This window comes from Microtus pennsylvanicus, chromosome 6 (genome assembly GCF_037038515.1).
Source record: "Microtus pennsylvanicus isolate mMicPen1 chromosome 6, mMicPen1.hap1, whole genome shotgun sequence".
NCBI lineage: Eukaryota > Metazoa > Chordata > Mammalia > Rodentia > Cricetidae > Microtus > Microtus pennsylvanicus.
Genome location: NC_134584.1, coordinates 43,011,368 through 43,029,520, shown reverse-complemented (window position 1 = coordinate 43,029,520; position 18,153 = coordinate 43,011,368). Strand labels below are relative to the sequence as shown.

Genomic DNA, 18,153 nt, shown 5'->3' with positions numbered 1-18,153 from the left:
AAGTTTGAATGGGCAGAATGGAGTCAGATAATGGAGCTGAGAAACTGGAAAGATGTAGTCCAGAAAGTCGTCAGAGGCTCCTGGAAGGGGAGCACGGGGTGGTGACAGAGGTGTTTGGAATTTATTTTCCTGGCTACAAGATTAACCCTAAGCTTGGATTCAAGAGCTGTGTCTGTAGTGATGGGAGTTTCCTGGCTTAGTGAGATGAGGCCCTGGTTTGTTAGCATTGAGGACTAGGGAGAGAACTCTCAACCAAGAGAAGCCAGAAAAAAAAAAGAAAACAATAATAATAATTTTAAAAAAAAAAGAGAAGCCAGAGGCCTGTGTGACTGACGGTACTCCAGCTGGCAGAGAAAAATGCAAGGATGTCTCAGAGGAAATTAAGGTAGGAAAGCCGGTGACAGTGGTGGACAAAGGCCAACTCTGTAGACACAGTGGGCAAGATGGGTTTCTGCCAAGACTGCTGGGTTCGTGGGGCAAGGACATGCCTGAGTTGTAATGTTGGTTGGCAGGTGGACACAATGACCCCTGGCATGAGGGAAAGGTTGGGATTTATGGTATCAGTTTAGGAATTATTACCATAATATTAGAAACGAGTGTGATAAGCTAGGTGTGGCGGCCCATACTTGCAGTCCTCGTACTGGGGAGGCCCAAGTGTGAGGTCAGCCCAGGTTATTATAGACTGAGACTCTGCTTCAGAAAACCAAAACAAATGAAATAAATAAACAAGTGGATAAATCAAGAGAAAAACAAAGTACCAACAATTGAAGCGGTCTGGTCTCCACATCCATAGTCATAGAATATGGCATAAGGAAGCCACGGAAGACTCCAGAAAGGGCAACAGGGCAGAAAGACATAAGGAAATGTAATGATCTGAAAGCTGTGGTCAGGGATGGAGGAAGGGAGGTGAGGTCGGGAGAGTGGGGAAATCAAGACCTAAGAATTCCTGAGGGCTCAGTGGGCCAACACGTTTTCAGCATGCATAAATTCAGCCTCTAGGTTGGAATGGTTTAGTAAGTAAATAAACACAATTAAGAACAAAACTCAGAAGAAAGGAAAGGCGTGTAGGAAAGGCAGATGTTTGTCTCCAGGACAGATGTGCCTCCTCTCCTTGGCATCCTTTGAGTGGATCTGAGTTCCAGCATGGAATGGAATCGGGAGGTGTTGATATCATCCTTAGTGCCACAGCTCAAGGGTCTAAAAATCTCTCGGGCTTATGTTGAGATGAGAAAATTGAGACATATAAGCACACTCGACGTAAGCTTGTAGAATTATGTGCCTACATTTAATGTGGGGGGATCATAAATTCTGTACTTTAGTTACAAACTGGAACAAATAAGCATCACCTCTGCTTGGAAAATGTGAAAGAAAGGTAACGTTCACTGTTAGGACGGTGTTTTTGTATACTTGATAATCTGAGACAATTAACTAATAGTAGGAAGTTCCAGATTGCAGTGGATTAGACTTCCTGTCCTTCATCTTTATTAATATGGCAAATGATGCTTGGGAATTTACTAGGTGATAAATACCTCCACGGTTAGCGACTCTGCAAAGATGCTATTAGGCCTCAACTACACTGGAGACTTTGTGATCCATCAGTGTTCTTCTCACAGGCAGTTCACTTAAAGTGTTCACACTTGCCCTGACTCTGTGTGTATCCAAGTTATCGATGAGAAGCACACACAGCAAGAGAATATTTTGGGTGCATTTTGAGTGACCGAATTTAGCCAACTTGGCAAGGTTGTCTCTTTCTGTTTACTGTCCAGAAGCAAAACCACATGATATGTCCAGGGAACTTAGACTATAGTGCGGGAGCAAAGAGCAGGCTGCCGCTCATCCATCTGTAGAAGTGTGGGCTCTCGGGTTTCTTTCCGTGTTTTTAGGAAGTAATCCTCAAAGTTGGAACTAGACTGGAAAACGCTACCCAAAGGATGCCACAGTGTGTTGGTCTTTGTGTACCTTATTTAGGCTCTAGATTCACACTCTGATCTTTGTCCTTCACACACACACACACACACACACACACACACACACACACACACACCTACAAGCTGAAGTGTGTCTTTCTTACAGCTATGAGGATTTTGATAAATAATGACTCTAAAGAATAAAATACAGCTAATCTTATTCCCAAAGTTTTAAGAAAGGAAGGGAGGAAGAAAGAAAGGAAGGGAGGAAGGAAAGAGAAGAAGAGGGGGGGGGACGGCTAACATTAATGAAAACACATTCCCCACATTTTTTTGAGAATCAAATCTCATTAAAGAAAATCTCTTGAGAAGATCAAATGCAGCTTAGTAAAGGGCAAGACTACAAATAGATGTGATTAATCAACAGAATGTTGAAAAGTTGACCTTGCTACATGTGTTATTTAGAAGCAAACCTGCCTTGTTTCAACCTCAGAGTTAAATTTGAAGCAGAGAAAATCGGGTCTTCATGCTAGCAAAAGCAGCAAAGTGGTGATCCGCTGTGATCTTGTGACTTAATGGTTGGTGAAGAACGTGGATTCTTATTCCTAGGCCCACCTTTCTCATTAGCACTGTACAGTACACACATTTGGATGCGATTTCTTTCCCACCTTTCCTGTAAATCATGCAGAATTAGAAGAGGCAACACGGTATGTCCACAAATAAAGTGCCCTTTAGTGTTATAAAATAAGAGGTTCATGCATATATGAAACAAAGTATTCTCTGTGTGTGTACCTGGGCATATGTATGTGCACATATATGTACATGTGATGGCCAGAGGTTGATGCTAGGTGTCCTCCTCAATCACGCTCCACCTTATGTTTTGAGGCAGAGTCTCCCCTTGAAACTGGAGCTCACCAGTTCATGTAGGCCGGCAGTCCAGGGAGTTTCAGAGAGCCTCCTATCTCTCTCCCCGCTGATGCGGATACAGGCATGTGCCACTATCACCAGCATGAGAACCCAAAGTCAGTCTTCATAGACATACAGCAAATATTACCAGCTGGGTCATCCCTCCTGTCCTGACATGGATGCCTACCTTGTAATATCTACATACAATGTGCTAGAGAATTACATATTTGTGTAATTGCATATTTGATTCAGCTGAATACCTGCATCTATGTAATTGGTTAACATCATTTCCTTAGGACAGAAAAAAAATTCTAATGTCCTAAGTTCCCCCACAGAAGTCCTCTAAAACATGTACATAAGCAATAGACAGATGCTAACCAGTAAGCTTTAAAAACCTGTCTGAAAAGCCTTTAATAAATGAATGAACTCACGGCTCTATACTGAGGGGGCCCCATTCAGCATGAGAGTCCACTGTTAGGGTCTTTACCTATCAATGGAAAGCAAAGGTATGTGTTAAGGGTTAAGAAAGAAGTCAAATGGCATTACCCTAGGCTAGACCAAGCTACTCCTGTAGGCCTTCTCATATTGACCTTTATAATATATTTCTTATATATTATAAATATATATGTTTATATATATTAGTTGGGCGGTGGTGGTGCACATCTTTAATGCCAGCAGTTGGGAGGCAGAGGCAGGTGGATCTCTGTGAGTTGGAGGCCAGCCTGGTCTACAGAGCTAGTTTCAGGACAGGCTCCAAAGCTAATGAGAAACCCTGTCTCAAACAAAACAAAACAAAACGAAACGAAAAGACATAAGAAATATTTCATTTTCTTAAATACTCCATGCATTCACTTAAATATCCATTTGTGTTTCATGCCATCTTTAAAAGAAACAGTAATAATACCCTCTCCCAACACATCTAACTCCAAACTGAAATCAGAATGCAGCGTTTCCCCATTTGTAGACAAATGAAACCCCGAAAATATGCCTTTTATCAAGAATCGAAGGAAAGAATATTAGGTAGCCCAAAATTTCAGAGTATAAGATAGCCCTACGCAGATGATCTGGGGCTCTAAGAAAAGTAGCCTCTCTTTCATTCTATCTTTGTTCTTATTTATTTTATTTCATGTACATAACTATTCTGCCTGCATGGATGCATGTGCACCATGTACTTGCCTGGTGCCCAAGGAAATTTAAAGAGGGCACTGGAATCCCTGGAAATGGAGTCCTAAGTGTTTGTGAACCGCCATGTGGATCCTGGGAATTGAACCCGGGTCCTCTGGAAGAGCAGCCACTCTTGCTCCAGCCCTCTTCCTTCTGTTTTTCTGAAGGTCTATTTCTGTAAACCAGAGCCTCTAGCTAAATACACTTGCCTATGTTAAAGCGCTAAGTAAATCAATGTTTGCAGCTTGTCTAGAAAATAAAATGCCTGCCGTACTTTGAATTTCTAAACAACTGAAGCATGAATTCATTCTAGGAATCTGGATGGTGATAGGTTGAGCAATGGAACTGAAATTGGACTTTGTCATGGTTCATAATGGGCACTTGTGGCCAGGCACTCAGTGGAGAATCCACCTTCCTTGTTTTCCTGGTTTGCTTTTACCACCAGTGAAAGCAGAGCATTCATCATAGGCTCTCTCTCTCTCTCTCTCTCTCTCTCTCTCTCTCTCTCTCTCTCTCTCTCTCTTTCTCTCACACGCACACACGCACGCACACACACCTGTGTAACTCAGTTGCTCCTAGTCCGTTCAGGGTGTTCAGGATGCTTTTGTGCTTGAGAGAAATCTCTTACTTTACCTGCCTCTCCTATCTCCCTACAAACGTCTTGTGAAATACAATATAAAATGGGAAGACCCCAGAGGTCAATTGAGTTAAGCGTTGGGTCAATTCCTTCAGAATTGTTCTGATTTCAGCTGATGGACTGTAAGGGGCCCCAACAGCCCAAACATTCCTGCAGGGTAACAGTTACTTCCCAGTCCTGGCACCAGGTTACTCTTAGGACTCTCCTGCTTCCCCCGTGGATGCCAACATTTTCTTTCACTGTTGGGTAGTATTCCCTTGACTGGATCTACTGTTCTTTGTTTGTCTGTCTATACACTGAAGAACATTCAGGTGGTTTCAGTTTGGGGTATGTCTTAGTTTGGGTTTTCATTGCTGTGAAGAGACACCATGATCATGGCAAATTTTATAAAGGAAAACATTTAATTGGGATGGCTTTCTTACAGTTTCGGGGGTTCAGTCATCATCATGGCAGGCAGACCTGGCGCTGGAGCTCACAGTCCTTACATCCTGACTAAGAGGCAATAGGAAGTTGAATGACTGTCACACTGAGTGAGACTTGAGCAAAAGAGACCTCAAAGCCTGCCCCCACAGTGACACACACTTCCTCCAACAAGGCCACGCTTCCTAATAAATGACCTTGAGGGTCATTTTCTTTCAAACTACCACAGGCTGATTATGAATAAAGTTACAATAAAAATTATATTCAGGTCTTTATGTGTTAATATAAGTATTTATTTCTCTTCAGTTACGACCTAGGAGTAAGATTATTAGGCAATATGCTCAGTGTATGGGATTTTGATCATGACTGTTCAATCAACTTGAGGATAATTGGTATCTTTTGCTTTTATGAGAAAGGATATTCATTCTTGTGTCTCAGGCTTCTGAATTCTGCACCACCACACCTGGCTTGACAATTGATATCCTAATAATATTGGGTTTCCCAATGAACATAATTTTCTACTTATTTAAATCTTTGATTTTTTTCATAGATGCATACATTTTTTCTCTACTTCTTTAGTTTCTCAGTCACGGTTTAGCTTGTAATTGTTGTATATCAATAGCTTTCTCATTATGTAAAGTAAATTTTTATTATGTATTTGAACAAGGCTTCTTTTTTTATTGTTGTTGAATTCTGCACTTTGGAAAGACCAGTCCTCATTGTATTGAATTTTCTTGCCATTTTTGGAGCCTTTTGAGGATGTTTTATGTTTGTTGGTTTTATTTGGCTACTTCACTGCCTTCTACACCAGGGAATCACTCTTTAGCCATGAACACTCTGTTTCTAATTTCTTTTTAATGCAATAGTGATGCTTTGTTCCTTAAATTGTTACATTATTTCTGTGTTCACCATTACATTTTGTTCTTTAAACCAATTTATGGATACATGTTTTTAATTCCAGTTACTTAGAGAATTTCATTGCTTTAGTTACACTACATTTTCGCCTTGGGTTGGGTTCTCTCTTTCTCTCTCTCCTCTCTGTCTCTGTCTCTCGTGTGTGTGTGTGTGTGTGTGTGTGTGTGTGTGTGTGTGTGTATGTATGTATGTATTTTATGCAGAGTATCAGGCAGGGCCATGTAGCTTCACTATGTAGCCCAGGCTCAATTCAAACTAAAGATCTTTCTGCCTCAGATTCCCAAGTGCAGGGATTACAGCTGCCTGCCATTGACTGGTTCTTTGTTAGTGTCTTTGCTATACCCCCTACCCCTGAGTCTATTTGTGAAATTTTTCTTGTTTTTTTTTTTTAATCTTGTGGGTCTCTGGATAGTTCTGGTTACACCATATCCTTACTGTACAGAAGCTTTGTCATTCCTTTTGAACCTGTTTCTCCCCCTCATTTAGCTGTAGTTTGAGGGCTGAGAATCTCAGTTTATACTTAAAATTTTCTTCTTCCTTCCTTCCTTCCTTCCTTCCTTCCTTCCTTCCTTCCTTCCTTCCTTCCTTCCTTCCTTCTTTCTTTTCTCCTCTCTCTCTCTCTCTCTCTCTCTCTCTCTCTCTCTCTCTCTCTCTCTCTCTCTTTCTCTCTCTTTCTTTCTTTCTTTCTCATACAGAGTCTCACCATGTAGTCCTGACTGTCCTGGAACTCACTCTGTAGATCAGGCTGTCCTGGAAGTCAGAGCTCCTCCTGCCTCTGCCTCTGCTTCTCAAATGCTGGGATTAAAAGCATGTGCCACCATCGCCTGACAGACCTAAATTTTTCCATTTTAGGAAAGCATAATACATTATAAGTTTCAATTTACCCTCTTACTCCAATTAATGGTTAAATAATTTTCTTTTCAGTGTCTAGCCAACCTAAACTGTAGAAACTAGGCTTTTTAATTTATTTGGTTGATAGAGCCAACCAAATAGGTGGCTGTGGGTAACCATTTTGGTAGGTAAAGGCCTCAGTGAAGAGTTGTGTTGGTGGATTTAGCACAGAATGAGATCACTGGGTGGGAGAAGAGGCCTAAAGAAGCTTGTATAGCAGCCTTACTAAAGGTGCTTTGGGAGACAGAGAAAAGAGATACAGCCAAGACAGTATCTGAATAGAAGTTTTCTCTCTCTTTCCTGCCTAATCCCTTAAGAACTTACACATTCTAGGTGAGATTGTTGAGCTATACCTCCAAACTCTGAATATATAAATATTTTTTTAAATCTCTTTTATTTTAAGAGGTCTGGTCTTACTATGTTGCTCCAGGTGGCCTTGGGCTCCTGAAGCCTAGCAGTCCTTCTGTTTCAGGCCCTGGAGTCACTGGGACTACTGCACTTGGGAGTTCTCATTTTTGAAGTAGCATTAAGAGTTAGTATCAAGACTTAATTCCTCCTCAGAGAGTATCTGTAAGGCAACTGTTCCTGTTCAACAAGTAAGTGTAGCACTCCCATCACCGGAAGTAGATTCCTGCTCCATGAGTGGATTCCTGCTTCACTCTCCTCCTCAGCATCCAACCTGTTCAGAGGTGGGCTGGACTCTTCCGCTTCCCCAGCAAAAGGAGAGGCTGGATCATCTTATGACCCTCGCTTGTTGGAGACACCAGTCAGTTCCAGAACCTTTCTTCAGCCATGGATTTTCTAGGATTTAGAATGTTTATTTGGGGATTTCCCTTGTTTAGTTGCTTCCGTGAAATTTCAAGGTTTTCATTGTTGTTTGAATCATTTATTTTTTTCATTCTTCAGTGTTTGGAATCACTCTGAGATGCTATACTACAGCTTTCGATGGCTGCTTCCTTGTCTTTGTCCCTGGCTTCTCTTTCTGTTTCTTAAACATGGGTGTTTCCCGGGGTACCGTCCATTGCCAGGTCCCCTCCTATGGTATTTCTCAAGAGATCTGCACTGCTCCCATGTTAATTATTGCCTCTTGCCGTCATTAAGCACGCCTTTCCTCCTAGCTTCTGATACCGGATTTTCCTTTAAGTCCAATGAACATCTAGATACTTGGTACATTCATTTGTTAGGGCTGCTATAGCAAAGTCCCACCTGCTGAGTAGTTTAAATAACAAAAAAAGTATTAGCTCATAGTTCTGAAGATTAGAATTCAGAAACCAAGGGGATGCAAGGGTATGTTCCCTCTGAAGGCTGCCAAGGGGGGATCTAGTCCAGCTCTTTGCCTTGGCTTAGAGATGTTCTTTTTGTGTTCATATTTCCTTTACCCTGTGTGTTTATCCATGCCTGGATTTCCCCCTTCTTTCAAGATAGCAGTCATATTAGATTAGGACCCATCCTACTGACTTTATTATTTGTGTACTTATTGGGGCGGTGTGTGTGTGTGTACCACAGGGCAGAGGACAACTTATAGAAATTGTTTTTCTTCATCTATCATGTGGGGCCTGGGACTTGAACTCTGATCATGAGGTTAGGCAGCAACTGTTTTTACTTGCTGCACCATCTTGTGACTTCATCTTTAACCTGATCTATAAAGACCCTCTGTTCCAATGAGTTCACATTCCTCAGTACTGGGGACTAGGACCTAACATACTAATTTTAAGGGATCACAGCTTAACATACAACATTTAGTTATTCAGTCATACCATTTTCAGCTGCATTCTAGGTATTAGTCTAGGTGCTGGGAATCCAAAGATTCCAGGGTATAGGCTCTTCTCTCTTGATAAATGGAACAGATAAGAATCAGTAAGCAAGAATTTGCAATAGTGTGAAGTATGGGCTGTCCTAGAAGAGGATTACTATTACAGGGATTCTCTCCCTGACTGGCTCGCCCAGGGATGCGTTGCAGAGGAAGGGCCTCGACACTGCCTCTTTCCCAATAGGATGCCACCCTGCAGAGTTGTTTTGTCCTGCTTTTAAACCACACCCTCAGTTTCCCAGCCCTGGATCCCACCACCCAGTTAATCTTTCCAAATATTTCATTGATGGACAGTTTCCCAACTTGAAAAACCTGTAATGACTCCTCATTGTCAACAGAATTAAGGGTAATAAAATTCTTCAGCCTGGCTGCCTTTGCTTCCTCCATAGTCAAGTAAGTACCACTGGAGTGTTTCTTTCCTGTCCTGATCTCTCTGTGTCTGCACTTCTTAACCTTGTGCATCACCAGGGTACTACCAGCTAGTCCACAAACATACTTGGGCTTTTCTATAATACTATGTGGTCAGAATTTTACTTGATTGTCCACTATATCTTTAGACGATAACAGTGCTTGGTATATAACAGATATGTACAAATATTGGTTGAGTAAGTGGTTTCCCCACCCTCTGGAGGTCTGTCTGCTTGCAGAGTCTTCTTCTCCCCTCTCTCTCAGGTGGGAACATTTCTTTTATCTGTTGGATTCTTACTCTCAAGGCTCAGATGGTATGTCATCTCCTCTAACACGTCTTCCTTCTGGGTCAGGTGCGGCAGGTGCGGCACACCCACAAGGCCTTTCATGATCTCTGTGAGCTCTTCGCGTGACCCGTCTTTGCATCTTAGAAACCTAAGTAGATGTCTTTCCCCGGCAGATCAAAGATTAAGTTTGGGAACCATAGTTAAAAAAAAAGATTGCGTTCGGCATGGTATTTTTTTTACACGAATATAGATGTTCAGAGATTACTCTGTCTGAAGGGAAAATGAACGGGAGAACAGTTTTGCCTTCATCTGAAAACAACTGTTGTGGGTATCCCTTCTTACCTTGCCTTATTTTTTCTAAGGTTACAGTATTTTTAAAGTTCATCTGGTAGCCGTTTACTGAGCACCTGGTTAATTCGAGATTTCAGCTCTAGCAGTAGATGGTAAGTAAGATTGAACCTGTCTTTGCCGTAGCTAGTATTGATCGTGTCTTCTGATAATCCAGTCCGATTGGTCCCAAGGGGCACAGGATTTTAGGATACTTTTACATTCTCAGACTTTGCTCATTCCATTTCTAGAAAAATCTTTGCACGTTGAAGCTACTTGTGGCAAAGGGACCCTGTCTGCATCTTGTCACTTTGCCGTGTCCAGCACTGAGCTTACACCCACTGGCGATTTGAGCAGGTCCCAGTTTGCGTTGTCTCTCCCCAGTTACAGAAAGCTGAGTTGGGAGCAGAGATGAATTCTTCTATTTTCCTACTTATAAGGGAGGGCCTTCTGTTAGCATGAGTTCCCAGAAAACAGTAAACAGCACACTGTTTAGTACCGTGCCAGAGTGTCCACAGACATTCCATTTTCTAGTGACATCGTTTGTGAACACCCTGGTGTCTAGGCCTCCTCCATATGTAAGGTGAAGTGAACACTGAAGCCAATGTGTCTGTCTCATTTCTCAGACTCAAGTCATGGTTGGGCCATAGATCTTGAGCCAGACAGAAACATGTGATCTGAATTAGTCTGGTGGGTCATGTATATATAATTTCTCTTAGAGATCAAGTTCTTCAGATAAGGAAGAAGGAGGCAGTAAAATTGGGGTGAAAGAATAGAACAAGGAATGGAGAATATGTTTGCTTTGAATCCTGATTGGTATGGCAATTCCAGCCTTTCCTTTTGAGAGGCAGGCTCGAGATGTTCCTACCACACTAGTAGGTGGATATTCTGTGTCATTGCTGTTGGGGGGTAGGAAACACCCATCGTATTCCTGTAGGCTAGAGTCCAGGTGGAACAGTTTCAGCTCATGGCACTCTTATAATGACAATTACAAGTGTCATACCACCCTGTGTTTATAGATTTATAGTGTGGCATCTGTTCCAGAGAGACTGTGGCACAGATAATTATAAACAGAGGATACATAAAACTCGCTGGAAAGCCTTATATGGTGCTCCAGAGTTTCTTTAACTTATTTGCATGTTTTACTTGCTAACTTATTTATCATGCTTTGTTTAAACCAAAATCAGAATCCCTTTGTCAGGAACATACTCCAGGCAAGAAGGGTAGCAGACACTTGGGTGGGCTCTGGCTTTGACACTTTGGTTCACATCTGAACGTGCCCTGCCAGGGCAATCCTCCAAGCTACAGTTGTGTTCTACGTTGTTTCTCTTAAGCTATCTCTATCCTTGTGGGCTAACCACTCTTCCATATTTCAGATCCCTACACATTTTCCCTGAGGCTGTGTGTGTGTGTGTGTATGTGTGTGTGCACGCACATGTGTGCTTGTGTGTGTGTGAGACAGAGAGAGAGAGAGAGAGAGAGAGAGAGAGAGAGAGAGAGAGAGAGAGAGAGAGAGAGAGACTTCCTAAGCAGCACAATCTAGCCTCAAACTTGTATCCTGGTGTCTCAGCCTCCCAAGAGCTAGGAGTCCAGCATGCATCACTAAACCTGGTCTGGTCCTTGGCAAGAAGCTATCCTGTAAGACTTTTATGAAAAGGATCATTTGAGTCTTCTTGGAGAACATGCAGAGGGTTTTGAAACCCCTAAAAGGAAATACCAGTTGGGTATGGTTCTCGCTTATAATCCCAGCAGTAGGAAACTGGAGTGGGGTAGGAGGACATGGACTCAGAGTCAGCTACATAGACCCTGTAAAAGAAAGAAGGAAAAGAGGGAGAGAAAGAGGGAAGGAAGGAGAGAGGGAGGGAGATAAAGCCCATCTTACAATCCTCAAGGAAGGTATGTGGGAATGACTACCACTGTCTTTTCCATTGAAAGCAGCAAATCAGATCTTTTCCAGGTCACGAGATCTTTTCTGCCCTGTGTTTGGATGTCTTATCCTGTGAAGATTATATTTCCTCATGGGTTAAGTTATGTACAGTTGATTACTGTTACTTGTAGCTAATAATCTTACTTGACTCAATGGCACTTTCATTTGAAAAACAAAAAGTTAGGTATTGAATTTCTTCCTTGATATTTGACTCTATTGGGTTTTGTTTGGTTGCTTAAACAGCAACACTTAGAATCTAGTTTTCTGTAATGCACCAAGAACTGAGGTGTAGTCATGATTTTTCTATCATGAGTACTTGAGGCCCTTATATTTTACCCCCCAAATAAGAGGCTAGTTTCCTCCCACCGGAGATATGGGTGCTGACTCAGGTGTTGCCCACAGATCTTATTTCTCACACAAATTCTTTTGACTCATCAGATTAATCTTGGCCAGAATCAGCCACGCCTCCTATTCCACCCTGATTCCAATGCCTTCCACAGCCAGGTGACTTTTAGTACCTGAATCCTGTCGTGTATTTTTATGGCTGTTTCAGATGTTGTGGGTGGTGCCCTGTCTGAAAATAATGTGTATAGCGTTAAGAAAACGTTTCTAACCTTGGCCCATCATTGGAATTTCCCCAAACACCACCTGTATCTAATCTCTGTTTTAGGAATTCTGAATTCCATTCATGTCCAGGAACCACTGGCCTACGAGATGTAGAAGACACAAGAGTTGCACTGACCTATCCCTTTATATTTACTTGGTATCTGTTGTAATAACTCTTTGATGGTCTGGTTTCATTTATTTGACTCTCTTCTTTAGCTAAAGGTTTGGCTTTTTTTTTTTTAACATTTCATGAAACTTATTTTCTACTTCTCATTGTATTTTGTTGTTCAGGTATAGACATTCCATTGATTTCCAAAGTTCTCTTCCTTATTTCCTCTTGAAGACTTTGGGCTTCATTAGTTCCCTGATGTAGAACATTAGGATATTTTTAACTTAACTTTTGTTGGGAATTTCATATATGAGTACTGAATTGACATGATTTCCACCTCTTCCCCCTCTTCCTCCCTTCTTTCCATGCCTTCCCCTACTGCCTCACAGACATGCAATCTCTTTTTCTTTAGTTACTAATGCTACATTTTGTTGGAAGTCATCCTTTGCCTCAAATGCAGGCATCTGTTACAACAAAAGGCGCTTTTCTCGTGGCTGTGAGCGAATACCTGGCAACACAACTCAAGGAGGTTTGTTTTGGCTCGTACCATCATGACTTGGTGGTAGGCGATTCCAAGGACCACAGCTCCCCTGATTGATTAGCTTTTACGTGGACAGTCACGAAGCAGAGAGAGTGCCTCCTGGTGATTCAGTCCTTCCAACTAGACCCCACCCCACAAAGATTTCATGGCCTCTAAAACAGCATGATGTTAGGGATCACGTGATTGAATGCATGGGCCTGTGGGGGATGTGTCACATTCAGAGCATAGGGACTTTCCTCTTTGAATTGTTGTATCCCACCGTTTTGCTGTGTTTCTGTCTTCGTTTGTCTCATGATACTTCTCAATTTCACTTAGATTTCCTTTGGACCTATCCATTGTTCCGGAGTAGGCTGTTTTCTTTCTACATATTTGTGAATCTTCTGCTTTTCCTTCTGTTGTTGTCGTCTAGGTTCTTCACATTGTGGTTGGAAGAGACTGGATATGGTTTCAGTTTTCTTAAATTTCTTATACTTGTACTGTGACTCAGCATATGATCTATCCTGAAGGATATTGTTTGCCTGAGAACAATGTGCACTGTGTTGTTGGTGACAAAGTCTTTTGTTTCTAATTCATTTTCTGTCAGGATGATTGATAATGTTACTGAAAATGATAAACTTGAATCTTCTGCTATTTTTGTATCCCCATCTATCTCTCTTTTTAAATCTGTTGATACTTGCTTTGTGTATTTAGATGCTGGGATGTTATTTGCATATATATTTATTCTTTCTTCATCTATCTCTCTCTTGTGTGGTACTGGACATGGAACCCAGGACTTCATGCATGCTAAACAAGTACTGTGTCCCACTCAGCCCTTTTTACATCTTTTTGATGAACTTGACCCCTTTATCTTCTTCACCCATTTATAATGACCGTGTCTCATGACAACTTTAACTTAAAGTCCATTTTGTCTGATATAAGAACACAATATTATTTTTCTGTCACTTAATTTGTATTTATTGAGGGTGATAGAACACTATCACATGAGCATCTCTCCTGAAATCTCCAGCAAGTTACAAGAACATATGCAGGTTCAAGGTAATGTGGCAGGGGAAACCTTTATTAGCACCATACAGGGCTGGAGATATTGATCAGTGATTAAGACTGCTAACTACTCTTACAGAGGACCAAGGTTCACCTCCCAGGACCTACATGGTAGCTTACATCTATCCATAACTTCAGTTCCAGGGAATTAAAAACCCTTGTCTGGCCTTCATGAACACCAGGCACATATTCTGGTATACAAACATACATGTAGACGAAGCAGCCATACGTTTTAAATAACTGTAAACACACTTTATTAACACCATGCTCTGACCAGCTTAGCTAACTGGTCACTCCTATTAGTGAGGAGCTTTTTAGTCCTTCAGGTTTTCTGTCTACATAACTGTCCCTAAACATCCAGGGCCCCTTGAGTGGTTGGCCAACTATCCCTGCAGGTCCGGGAAGTGGTATACAATATTAATATGTGTATGATTTCTTCGTTGCAGCTCTTTTACAATACTCTTCTGTCTATTGAAGGCATGCAGAGGGCTTTCTTTTTGCTTGAACACCACACTAGAACAAAAGGATCTCTATGGTCATCTATGGCCCCTAACCCCTACCTCAACTCTGCCTGGCAGTAGTGTCTGACCCTTATACTCTGAGGTCCAGCTCAGCCTACTGGTACCTATTTGAGATCTTCATCAATTGCTTTCCTATCTTCTCATTGCAAGCCTGAAGCATTCCTGTTTGTTTCAGGAGACATGGAAGCCTCTTGTTTTTGGATTCGTCGATATGACTAAGTGCATACACTTTTATAACCCAAAAAATAGGATAAAGCTTTTTTTTATTTTTGCTTTCTGCTGTTCTGTTTTGTTTACAGGCAATGTGCATGCTCAGTCTACTGGGTAAATGACAAAAATGGGAGGGAAAGGACTAAGGAGAAATAGTAATACGGTGAGCAAACTGAAAAGTTAGGTCTAGTGGACACATATTTTTACTTGTGTATGTATGGGCTACATGTGTAAATAAGTGTATACAGACTGAAGCACGTGTGCTTTTCTGCTAATTAATGAATCTGAACATTTGAAATAATTTTAGAAATAATGGAGTCCATTCTATTCTTCCCGGATTGATTTTCTTTTAGTTAAAATTTATAATGGAAGATAAAGACAAAATAATTTAAACATTTGCTGAAATATATTACCTCAAAAATAGTCTTTAGGCGATAGGCATTTTAATAAATATTGCCATAGCCTTAAAGACTAGAGGATTAACTCCTGGGGATTGTTCTCAACTTATAAATCAAAGACGGAAAGTATCAGTGCTAAGTTCTTTCATCACCGAGCTCAGTCCATCTCTCCCCACCCTCACCCCACTAATAGAGTATGACCCAGTCTGGTCCATTAATTTAGAAAGAAAACAAGCTATTAATTTTGTATGCATTTGAATTTGAAGGTAGACAAAAAAAATCCTCTCATGAAGCCATTTAAATAAATTTCTGAAAAAAACTGAAGCTAATCTGTACAGAAAAACTCATCTATTATTTTTGAACAACTCTCTGCTAAAATAAGCGTGTGTCTGCCTAATGCTTGCTCCGAGGCAAGCTACTGCGGTCTGGTGAAGGCATGCTGGAGGTCATCTGGATAATTACTTCAAGCCGTGGACATTTTTGCCAACCAGGGGACATTTGATAACTGCTATCCATGTATATGCGTGCCTCAATCATAAAGCAGGAGTTCCTGGCATCTAGCAGATAGACTGTCAAGCCAGGTTGTCTCACATAGCTCCAAATGCCCAGAGTAATTCTCTATGTCTAAGACGTGTTTGCCCTAAAATGTCAGTATTGACCGCTGGAGAAATCCTGCTTTAAACATGTTGGGGCCTGTTGGAATTGCCTCTCACTCTCAGCTTCAGATCTTTCCAAATCTTTGGGAAGTAAGAAGTTGAAGCCCTCAGATCTTTTCTGTACAGAACTCTTCAGAATTTTCATTATGCTAATGCAGAAAGGAAAGCTTGTCCCAGCCAACAGTAGAACACGCGAAACACACAGATTAGCGTCTGGGTGGAAATTTCTCTCGAAGCCTTCCAGAGGCATTCCTTTGCCAAGACAGTGGGAGCAGAGATTCCATCTGATCTTCCAGAACCCAGGCTGGGACTGTCGCAACACCGTCACCTGGAAGTGGGAAGGCCATGCACACCCACTGCCCAGCTCTGACTGCTGGCTCTCCTGATTCTTTCTCAGCAGCCCAGCCCAGCCACCATTTCCCTTGTATTCTCCACACTCCTCCAGCTTTCTGTACCGGCAGCACTTTCTCCATCTCCTCATTTTTGATAGTTGACTTGTTGGTCTCTGGAGTTTGAGTCTTAGGAGGGCCTTTCCTGTGGCGAGGCTGTACAGTTTCAGGGTTGTCGTCTGGAGTTTCCAACCACTTGGAGTAAGAGCTTCTCTGATAACTTTGGATTCAGGGAGCGTTTTATTGCGGTTGTTTTGTTCCCTGATGCCTATCTAGCTGTTAGGAACTCAATGTCCACCGAGACGACACCTGTGTCAGCATGCTGCATGCCTTATTTTGTTTCTGTAGTTATACAAAGGAAATAACTTTGTTTTGTAGCACTAGGAGAAAATCAACCTTCCTGCCGTAAACTTAGAGGATCTCTTTGTTAGTATCACAAAACAAACACTGTGCTGTTTTTTTCAACTAAGTCCAATAGCATCGAGCACATTTACATTGCTGTAGGATCCACCTCTAGACAGGTCCAATCTTCTTGCTATGTGGCTTTGATTCACTCCACCATTGACTCAGAATACACCTACCATTTGTAAGTTGTACCTTAATTTTAGAGACCTTAAAGTATGGGGAAGAATACCTCTCAGGATCACTGACATGCACTCTTCAATTCTCAGATGTATTGGACATGTTTCTGGGTGTCCCATTGATTGTCTGTGTGACACTGCCTTACCACTTGAGTTCCTGGGGTTGGATTGCGTCTTATAACCTGCAGCAGGCCTGGTTCTCTTCACTGGTCGTCTTCCTCAGAAGAGTTCTCTTTTCCACAACGCTTGCCTGCCCGTTTGAAATAACAGAGCTCCTTTTCTTGGTTCTTATTGGTCTTCCTCCACTCTTTCTGACTCATTCCGCTATTTTTTTAATTACTAGGTGGCATTTTAATGATTAATAAAATGCTGTCGGAATACTGGGAACCTCTATATTTTAAAAACTTAAGGGACTGGAGAGCTGACTGAGTGATTGAGAGTATACTGTTTTGGGAGAAGCCTGAGTTCAGTTCCTAGCACCCATGTCAGGTGGCTCACAGCTGCCTGTAACTCCAGCGACAAGGGATTCCACACCTCTGGTTTCCGCTGACACTCATACTTAAATGGCACATGTACATTTAGTTAAAAATAATAAAAATATTTTCAAAATTTTTCACAAAGGAGACTTTATCGGGTCTGAAGGTGGCCCCAAGGCCTGGGTCAGCACACGTCTCTGAAGGTTTGGGTCTCTTCTCCCTTTCTGGACGTTCATCACAGCCTTGCCATGGTGATACAGCCTCCCCCCTGACCTGCATCCTCCTCACGAAAGGGAGATGTTCCTATAAGGCTTCCTAGACTCCTGTCTTCCTTTTGCATCATATCCACAGAATGCCAGCTTTCTTCAGCGAGGTTACCAGTCTCTCAAGAAGAACGGAAAGTCTCAAGCGTCTGTGACTGCGTCAGCATTTTTTATGGTTCACTAATGCATTTTCCCTTCTGTAAGAGTTTGTTGCCCTGCCAGTTCCTATTAAAGTTTTAGCATTTTAAATATTGTATTACTAAAAGCTTATTTTTATTTGCATTTATAGATCATAAGCTCATTTCTGCCTTGTTTTACTGAAGAATCCATTAAAAGAGCCAGTTAATCTTGTAGAAAATGGCGTTCAGTGATCTTACATCGAGAACTGTGCGTTTTTACGATAATTGGATCAAAGATGCTGGTGAGTAATGAGATTTTCCAACTGAAGTTCATCTTTCCTTTTTATATCAAATTCCCACATTAATAGGATTTATTTGGAACAAAATAAAAGACTTGACAACTTCCCACTCCTTCATTACATTAATCAAGAAGCTGTATCCAGGGTTCTATTCTAGCCAAACCTGCATATATGTTCATGATGACATTCATAGTAGTGAAGACACTCTAAATTATCTTCAGGAGAGCCCTGGGTGATGTGCGATGGCACATCTCAACCGAGTAGCCCTTAAAAATGGTTTTGGAGGGTCAGTACTCTAATGTTCTAGAGGGAAATCACAGACGCTGTTGACAGAAGTTCAGTCCA

At 41.7% G+C, this 18,153-nt stretch overlaps 1 protein-coding gene across 2 annotated transcripts in view; it reads left to right on the top strand.

The window, feature by feature from the left end:
* The window catches only part of Elovl7 (ELOVL fatty acid elongase 7), a 77,424-nt gene that overhangs the window by 27,242 nt on the left and 32,029 nt on the right, over positions 1-18,153 (top strand). The window contains exons 2-3 of one of the 2 annotated variants that reach the window (XM_075976093.1): positions 9,708-9,788; positions 17,680-17,811. In XM_075976093.1, coding sequence (XP_075832208.1) covers positions 17,748-17,811 — 64 coding nt within the window. In that variant the 5' untranslated portion in view covers positions 9,708-9,788; positions 17,680-17,747. The remainder of the gene's footprint in view (positions 1-9,707; positions 9,789-17,679; positions 17,812-18,153) is intronic. The other variant, XM_075976092.1, reaches the window with a different exon arrangement.